The 8,613-nt window shown below is 44.9% G+C and overlaps 1 protein-coding gene across 1 annotated transcript in view; it reads right to left on the bottom strand.

The window, feature by feature from the left end:
- TMTC1 (transmembrane O-mannosyltransferase targeting cadherins 1) overlaps nucleotides 1–8,613 on the bottom strand; it is a gene marked incomplete at its 5' end in the record, with an annotated part of 332,295 nt that overhangs the window by 1,555 nt on the left and 322,127 nt on the right. The window contains 4 exons of the mRNA XM_045288470.1: nucleotides 3,018–3,095; nucleotides 4,931–5,053; nucleotides 6,638–6,775; nucleotides 8,105–8,249. Of these exons, the coding sequence (XP_045144405.1) occupies nucleotides 3,018–3,095; nucleotides 4,931–5,053; nucleotides 6,638–6,775; nucleotides 8,105–8,249 (484 nt within the window). The remainder of the gene's footprint in view (nucleotides 1–3,017; nucleotides 3,096–4,930; nucleotides 5,054–6,637; nucleotides 6,776–8,104; nucleotides 8,250–8,613) is intronic.

Raw genomic sequence — 8,613 nt, forward strand, 5'->3', positions numbered from 1 at the left:
AAGGAAGAAAGAAAGAAAGAAAACCATGTGTTGAGCTTGCAAACGTAAGGATAGAATAACTGAGGTGCCCACGATTCGGCCATTTAAACTCTAAACACTACCCAGCTCTTTTTAGCCAAGCAGAGATGGAGGAGGAGAAGCCGGAAAATAAGTTAGCTACATCAGAATGATCCTTTACAAACATGTCAGACCATGACTTTTCTCAGCTCCAAGACCTCCAGGGATCCAACCCATTTGGTACCAAAGCCGAAATCCCCTCTATCCCTGCAGGGCCCTACATGACCCAACTGACCTCAACATCCACCACTGCCCCTCAGCACGTGTCCTGCCCGTGCCTTTCTGGCCACCTCACTATTGTTCACACACACCAGACGCCCTCCCACCTGAAGACCTCTCTGTGTACATGCTTTTTTCCTATCTCGTCACGTGTTCCCTGGAATCTCTATTTAAATATCACGTGCACTGAGGTCTTCCCTAACCATCTTACTGAAACATGTCAGCACTCTCTCCTGGCTTCTTTGTTCCATAGTACTTCTGAAAATCTGATGCAACATGTATTATACATATGTATGTATGTGTGTGGGCTGTGGTATGTGTTTACTTGTCTGTCTTCTACAAGAATGTTAGCTCCATGAGAACAGGTATGTTTGTCTTTTGTTAACTGCTATATCCCCAATGCTTTATCCAGTGTCTGACAAACAAGACTGCTCGGATCATGTATTTGTCAAGTGATTATGTCGATGGGTGCATGGATGGATCATGTGAATCTCTGATTTTATTAGTTATTGACAACACCCCCTTAGGATTTAAAAAATTTTTCTTTCTACTTGAGCCCTTGGTATCAGCACATTTTTCCCTCCCTCCCCTACCCTCATGAACCCTTTATAAATTATTATTATTATTATTTTCATATCTTACACCATCCGCTGTCTCCCTTTGCCCATGTTTCTGTTTGTCACCCTTGATGGGGGTGGGGGCGAGGTTATACTGTGATTGGTTCTCTCTTTTCCCCCAGCCTTCCTTGTACCCTCGTGGTATCACTACTCCCATTACTGTTCCTGAGGGGTTTATCTGTCCTGGATTCCATGTATTGAGAGCTCTTATCTATACCTGTGTACATGTGTGGCCGGATTTGTAAGACAGAATTAGGGTCATGATGATGGTGGGAGGAAACATTAAAGAACTAGAAGAATTTTGTATGTTTCATCGGTGCTATACTGTCCCCTGGCTGGCTCATCCTTTCCTTGTGACCCTTCTGTGAAGGAATGTCCAATTGTCTACAGATGGGCTTTGAGTCTCCACTCCCCCGTCCTCATTCATATCGATATGCCTGTTTGTTTTGGGCATTCTGATGCCTGATACCTGATCCTGTCAACACCTCATGTTCACACAGACTGGTGTGCTTCTTCCATGTGGGCTTTGTTGCTTCCCAGCTAGATGACTGCTTGTTTATCTTCAAGCCTCTAAGACCCAGACACTATGTCTTTTAATAGCTGGGTGCCATCAGCTTTCATTACCACATTTGCTTATGCACCCATTTTGTCTTCAACAATCATGTCGGGAAGGTGAGCATCACAGAATGCTTTAGGATAATTTTTAATCCTTTTTACCAGAATGATTCATGCAAAGCCTGCTTTTTTCTGGTGAAGACAATACAAGAAAGCAACTGACCACCAAACAAGCAAACAGAAGGTTTAGAAGTAAAATATTTGAAATAGTCATGGAATGCAGGTGCATTGGAAAGTGGGTTATTACAGATGCCGTTAGGTTAAAATTTAACATCTTATCATTTGATCTCCCTTTTGACATATTTGTTCAAGTTTTTAATATTTTCTTCTTTTCAAAGGAGGTTTTTCTCTGTTTTAGTTTGTTATTGTTGTTGGTCTCTTCACTGGTTTTATTTTTCATTTTTTTTCTGTATAAGAAATCTAGGGTAGATAAATCTATGGAGACAGTAACTGGATTAAGAGTTTTTTAGGTGTGTGGCAGGGGAGGATGGGAGGAAATGGGGAGCCAATAACAGTGAGCACCACCAAGAAGAACAAGTTCTGAAATTGTGGTGATGACTGTACTATTCTTTTTAAGGTGACGGGACGATTGAATTGTAGGAGATATGAACTGTATGCCAATAAGACTGATTTTAAATAGTCTGTGAAAGATTTGCCTTCTCTTTCTGTTCCATTTTCCCACACACGTTTTGAAGCCCCTAGTTAAATTAAATACCAGACGTTGGAACACGGTATTTACAAGAGCACTTTACTCGTGCGAGTGAGCCAGGCTGCACGGTAGAGAAGGCACAGTGAACCCGAGCAGGGCTTCAGTCCACACAGAGTGCACCTGCAAGCTGAGGAGACGCCCCTAACTACACATGGTTTCCTTTGTGACAAGTAAAACCAATAGTGTGGTGAAGAGTAATGAAAGTACCACGGGCTGCCAAAAGAAAAACAGTCTGTCTAGGAAGAGGCATAGCCAGAATGCTCCTTAGAGGCAAGGATGTGAGATTTCTCCTCCTGTATTTTGGACATGTTGTCAGGAGAGACCGGTCCCTGGAGAAGGACACCGGGCTTGGGAAAGTGGGGGGCCAGGGAACAAAAGACAGGCCCTTAACCCGATGGCCTGACACAGTCGCTGCAACAATGGCAACAATTGTGAGGGTGGTGCGGGAGCAAGCCTTGTTTCAGTCTGTTGTACGTAGGGCGGCTCTGAATCAGAAACGCCTCAGTAACACCGGCACCCCCACCGACTTATACACAACAACAAGGGATTCAATACTGTACTAGAGATCATACAATTTCCATTTGAGACATCCACATTTTCAGTAGCTCAGGAACTTTTTTAATTTGTGAATTCATATTCGACAATACAGGAATGTTTTTCCGAACATCCGGACACAAGTTAAACACACATATACTCGTGGTCAATCATTTGTTAGAAGGAAATGGAGAACAGTCTTCCGTTCCTGTGAGAAGTCAGCCAGAGGAAACCCAAAGCCCGCACGCAGGCGCATGGTCTCTCACCTGGATGTGCTGGATCCCACCCATGTTCATCCAGGCCTGGGCTTGGTCTGGGTTGAGCTCCACGGCTGCCCGGTAGCTCTAAAGAAATAAGAAATAAGCTAGAAAACAAGAACTGGTCTTGAACGCCGCAGGGCGCAGAAGGTGCTTTCCTCCCCTGTGAACTCTGACGCGCTGAAGATGATGTAACCTGCTCCCACTGGCTCACCAGTGACACCCCCCCACCCCCCATTTCTATTATTTTTCACCGTTGATGATTCTCCAGGGCTGGAGACTGAAAGGGGTAATTTGGCTGCGGCGCCAACCTGTGGCCTCAGAGACTGAGGATGCCAGCAGGGAATGCAGGTGAGAGCGATGACAGGTTTCCTGCTGGCCCGACCTGCGAGAAAGCTCTGCTTTGGGGCTTGAGACATTATAAATGGAGCTGGTAAGGAAGGGTTGTTTTACACATCCCGGAATCTTAGTTTCCGGACCAGTTAGCGCTGGTGTGGTAGTACTCCTTACTACCAACCTAGTTATTTAGCTTATGTTTGGTTACTTCCCGGGACAAGCTTGCTTACTAGTTCAGAGGATGTCAATTTCACTGGACTACCAACCATCTCTGTGTGTTTTACCATTGTCTGGTGTGGCTTGTGTATTGTTGTGATGCTGGAAACTCTGCCGCTGGTCTGCCAAACCTGTTCATGGTGGACAGTTTCAGTGGAGCTTCCAAGCAAGCAAGAAAGGCCTGGCTATTGACTTTACACTAGCCAGTGAAAACCTTACAGGTCACCGAGCTCCAGCACACCACCATTGAGTCGGCTCTGACTCACAGTGATTCTACAGGACGGGGTAGAATGGCCCCTGTAGGCCTCCAACACTAACTCTTCACTGGCGTAGAAAGCCTCGTCATTCTCCCCTTTGGATCACAACAGTCATATCCAGTCAGCACTGGGATACGTGCACTCTCTGTTGGAAGGCAGGATACGATAGCTGAAACAATGGATTCAAAGACCCTTCATCCCAACACTGTGTACCATTGTGTTCTGTTGTACAAGTGCTGCTAGGAGCCAGAGCCTACCCAATGGTATTGCACAACATTTCCTGAGAAAGCCTCTGACGTCTTGGTGGCATATGAAAGGCCTTCAAGTGTTCTAAGCAAGTCATCTATCCCTCTTGTGTCTGCATGGCACGCATCTCATTAAGTGTAATATCTGGGAGAGGTCATTTGAGTGGTTTATATGTTGCTTTGCATCAAAGGTATTGATTGCATGATCGCTTTGCATGATCACTGTCAATGTTTTGAGGGATCACTGTAAGTAACGTCAAAGTCTGAGGGTGTTGCTTTCAATCACAAAGCTGAGTGTCTATTCATGTATTTTAATATTTCTTGCTATTTCCATTAGCAAGAATCAAACTGAGCAGACCCCGGCAGGGTCTAGAATCTGGCTCACAACTCCTCTACTTCAGTTTGAGAGGAAAGAAGCAAATGATGAGAACTGATACTCTTAACAAGCTACTAAAGTAAGCTTTTAAGGGGTGTCTCTTGAGGTTACTTTATCTCGGCCGATATTTAAGTGCATTATAGTAATTGAGAGGAGGGCGGGAGGGGGTGGGAGGATAGCGGAAACAGAAGAGCTGGTTTGGGGCTACAAAGTAGAATGCTTTAAACACCATTCAGAAAATAATATAAAAGTATTACAGGGTTCTGAATAATCAAATGCCAGAGGCTGGCTGGTTCTTTCCTGTCTCTGTCTGTCTGTCTGTCTCTCTCTCTCTCGCACATGCACACGCACAGTCATAGGAACAAATCAGAGAATTCACTGTACAGATATACCAATGATGTTGGGCTTTTCTGTTTATGCTTCTTTAAAGACCGAGGCAGCGCTGACTTTTATGCATGAAATGAATAGCCTCATTTTAGTCAGTGGCTGTACCTTGAAAGCTTTGTCCAGAAGGTTCTGTTCTCTCAGTTGGTTTCCTTTTGTGAAAAAGAGTTCAGATACGACTTTAGGATCCTTTGGTTTCAGTTGAAGAGCCTTGTCTATAGCATCCAGTGCCTACAGAGATGGAACATTAAGAGACAAACAAGGCAGCTTCGAGAAAGAAAACCTGGTATAAGTGCTGACATGGATTCTTGTTGCTCCTATCTATCAGAAACAGTCGCCGTCAATCCAGACCCTCGTGTTCTCTAATCTTCCTGACTTTCTCATTGAGAAATGATGGGCCCTGGACAAAACCTGTCCCCATGTTTCAGGCTCTATATTGATATACTGGTGACAATTAGCCTGTCCCTAAACACATGGCAGGAAGTCCAGTGTGATGCAGTTGAAAGCTTTGGTGTCACAGGGGTTACATGCTGGGCTGCTAACTACAGGGTCAGCAGTTCAAAACCACCAGTTGTTCTGACAGAGAAAGACAAATCTTTCTACTACCCTAGAGATGTACAGTCTTGGAAAGCCACGAGGCACTTTTACTCTGACCTAGAGGGTTGCCATGAGTTGGAATCTACTTGATGGTAGTGAGTTTGGCTCGGCTTTGGACCCCACCCAACAGCCTCTTCTCTGGTCCAAGGTGGCCATTCTGCTCCCTACAACCAACTGACCACACTGCAGCTGAAGACCCCCTTCACACTGCCCATTGGATCAGGCTGCTCTTCCTAAGCCCCCAACTTCTCCCAGGAGAAGTGCAGAACCCTTGGCCGGGGCCACTAGCCCTGAAGGATGCAATCTGCAGCACTCTCGGCGGCCACGTGTCATAATTTCTCAGCCGGGTCATGTGTTTCTGTCACAGGGCCTCTCGGTGCGCTATTTCCCTGCCTGGAATGTTCTGTACTTTTTGTATAATGGACTCCTAGTCTTCAATCAGCTCTAACCTCTCTGCAACCCCACAGGGAAGCCTGACCTCCCAGACTGGGCAAGTCCCCTTGAGGGAACTCGCCACTCTTCACGGCGTCATTGAGGACAACGGCCGTTTTACGTCTGTTTCATGCAGCTGGCTTGCTCGTTGTCTCCCCTGTTCGCTGCTAGGTTCCTTGAGGATAAAAGCAGGGGCTTCCATCCCTCCCATAACGTTTTATTCCTGGTACCTGCATCACGTGGTCTGCATATAGCAGATATTCAACAAATGTTTTTTTAATGGATTTAAGAGTCTATTGATCTATGACCTTTAAATAGGAGAAAAGTAAAAACAGTGGTGACATGGTGACACTGCCCTCATTACAAAGTCTTTATCGGACTAAATAAGCCAATATATTATAAGGGACGTGGAAATAACAGAGCACACAAGCAGGAGTTATCATTATTAAACAGTGAGTTGAAAACAAATTGAGATCCTAGCACATAAAATTTGTTTTTGAGAGCTGTTGTGCATTATATTAGATGGCTTAGAGACAGCAGTGCTGCTTCTTGTGGCTGGACAGAAAAGAGTCTGCTCCCGCATAAAAGGCTTAGTGCACGGATAAGCCAAGAAATATTATTTCAAGGGACATCTTTTAGCTGAGAGGACCCGTGAAAAGCTTTCAGAAACTAGGATACTCTGAACGATGGAACATACGACTGCTCATCCCTGTACATGGCAAACTGCGGAGCCATGTAGGAGGCACCGCGGTTCCTAAGCAGGAACTCTGCAATGTACTTGTCTACCTTGTCGTGGTGCTCCTGCTTGCTGTAGATGGCTGACAGAAGGCGGTAGCATTCCAGGCACCCAGTCTCCTCGGACACAATGTGGTTGGTCATCTTTTCAGCTTCTTTGGTCTGACCCATCACAGCTAAAACCTGAGCCTGCAAAATCCCACAGATCTGGCCTTAGAAGACATTTTGTTCCTTGGTCAAATAACGCATCCATAAATATGCACAGAGGCATTAAAAAACACCTTCCTGTTCAGCATCTGTTTAGGGACTGATAGAACGGGCAGTTACTACAGGTAGAGGTTTTCATTCGATTCAGGTATGTGTGTATGCTCATTTGTGAGTCACTACAGGTCAAAGGTTCTCATTTTCTCTAGGTTATGTAGGTATGTTTGTATGTATGCATGTTTGTATGTGTGTGTATGTATATATATGTATGTGCATTTGGGTGTGAAAGGCAAAAGCATCAAAGATGTCCAATAAAATGATTTGTGCCCATAAAAATATTGACAAAATATGTGAAAATATAAATTATGCCTTATGGTTCCAGCAGAACAAGATAACAAATTTGGCTTATTAAATATTGAGTTAACTGGAAGAGCAAAGTCTAGAGATTTGAAATAAAAAATATCACTGGTATTAATCTTAGCGTTCCTGAGTTGGTTAGACAATATCCCTGTTCTTAGGAGCTATTTAGCAACAAAGGGCATATTGCCTAGAAGAAACTCTCACCTGGCTCAGGAAAGAATAATCTATACCAATACTATGTGTCTACACACATACCTAACCATGTACATATATACATACATGTGTACACAAAATTACATACATAGAGACTTAAAAGCAAAGGTATCAAAACGTTGAAAATTAAGAGTAAAAGGGGTATTCAGAGGTTTTGTCCTTTAACTATTCTTGTATAAGTATGAACTGATTTCCAAATTAAAACAAGGTATTGTGGTGTCCATATCTATGGAGAAGGGCTTTCACATTATTTGTTGCAGGTTTGTTTTCTTGACCTTAGTGAATCGTTTAGCTAAACGCATACCAATTCGACCATTTCTACCTGTCGTGCGCCGCAAGCACGGGCAGCACCCTTTGATTTGCGTAACTACTCAGACCTTCCCTTTCTGAGCGGTCCCTCCCAGGGACACACACTCACTGTCCTGCCCGACGCTTCCTCACTAATCTCTCGGGGAGCTGTTACTGGGGCGCCATACAGTCAGTTCAGAAAGGAGTAGAATGCTCAAGACAGGTGCTTCTTACTCATTCAGGAAGACTGCTGTTGGTGTTAAAAAGACTTCAGGGATATTTCTGGCTTGAAGCTTAAAGGCTTCTAGCTTAAAGGGCACTAGTTTCGGGGATTCATTTTATTAGCATTCATAAAGTGGATATACTATTGCGTTTGAGGTCTAAGGAGCCCAGCTGTCTCTCGCACGAGCCGGGCTCGGTGTCCAGCATTGTTGTCCTGGGCTCCCGGCTCACCAGTGCCAGGCGCAGTTCTTTTGGCGAAGGCTGAAGGGCGGCGGCTTCCCGGTAAATCTGCAACGCCTCGTCATAGCGGCCAGTGTTGTAATATAACGCTCCCAGTGGCGACAGAATCTCCGCCGCGCGAGTCACCTGTAGTGCGCTGAGCCGTGAGAAAAGCAAATGGTCATGTTACCTTCAGTAGGTGCCTTTCCAGCCTCCTAAACCTACGCTGAGAAAGGGCTGTCCATGGGTGGAGATGCCGGTCCAACATGGTCTTTAAAATAAATCGCAAAATAAAAAGGTGGTTCAAAAAGTTAGGGAGAAAAATAGACTTAACAGGATGCGATGTAGCAACGAGGAAAAATACAGCTTTCCTCTAGTCCCTAAATGCTTCCCCTCTGCCGCAACTCTCATGATCCCAATTCTACCGTGCAAGTCTGGCTAGACCAGAGGATGTACACTGGTACAGATAGGAACTGGAAACACAGGGAATCCAGGGCGGATGATCCCTTCAGGACCAGTGG

The sequence above is a fragment of the Echinops telfairi genome, unplaced genomic scaffold (assembly GCF_000313985.2).
Source record: "Echinops telfairi isolate 266 unplaced genomic scaffold, ASM31398v2 ScPeMD7_21;HRSCAF=78, whole genome shotgun sequence".
NCBI classification, from domain to species: domain Eukaryota; kingdom Metazoa; phylum Chordata; class Mammalia; order Afrosoricida; family Tenrecidae; genus Echinops; species Echinops telfairi.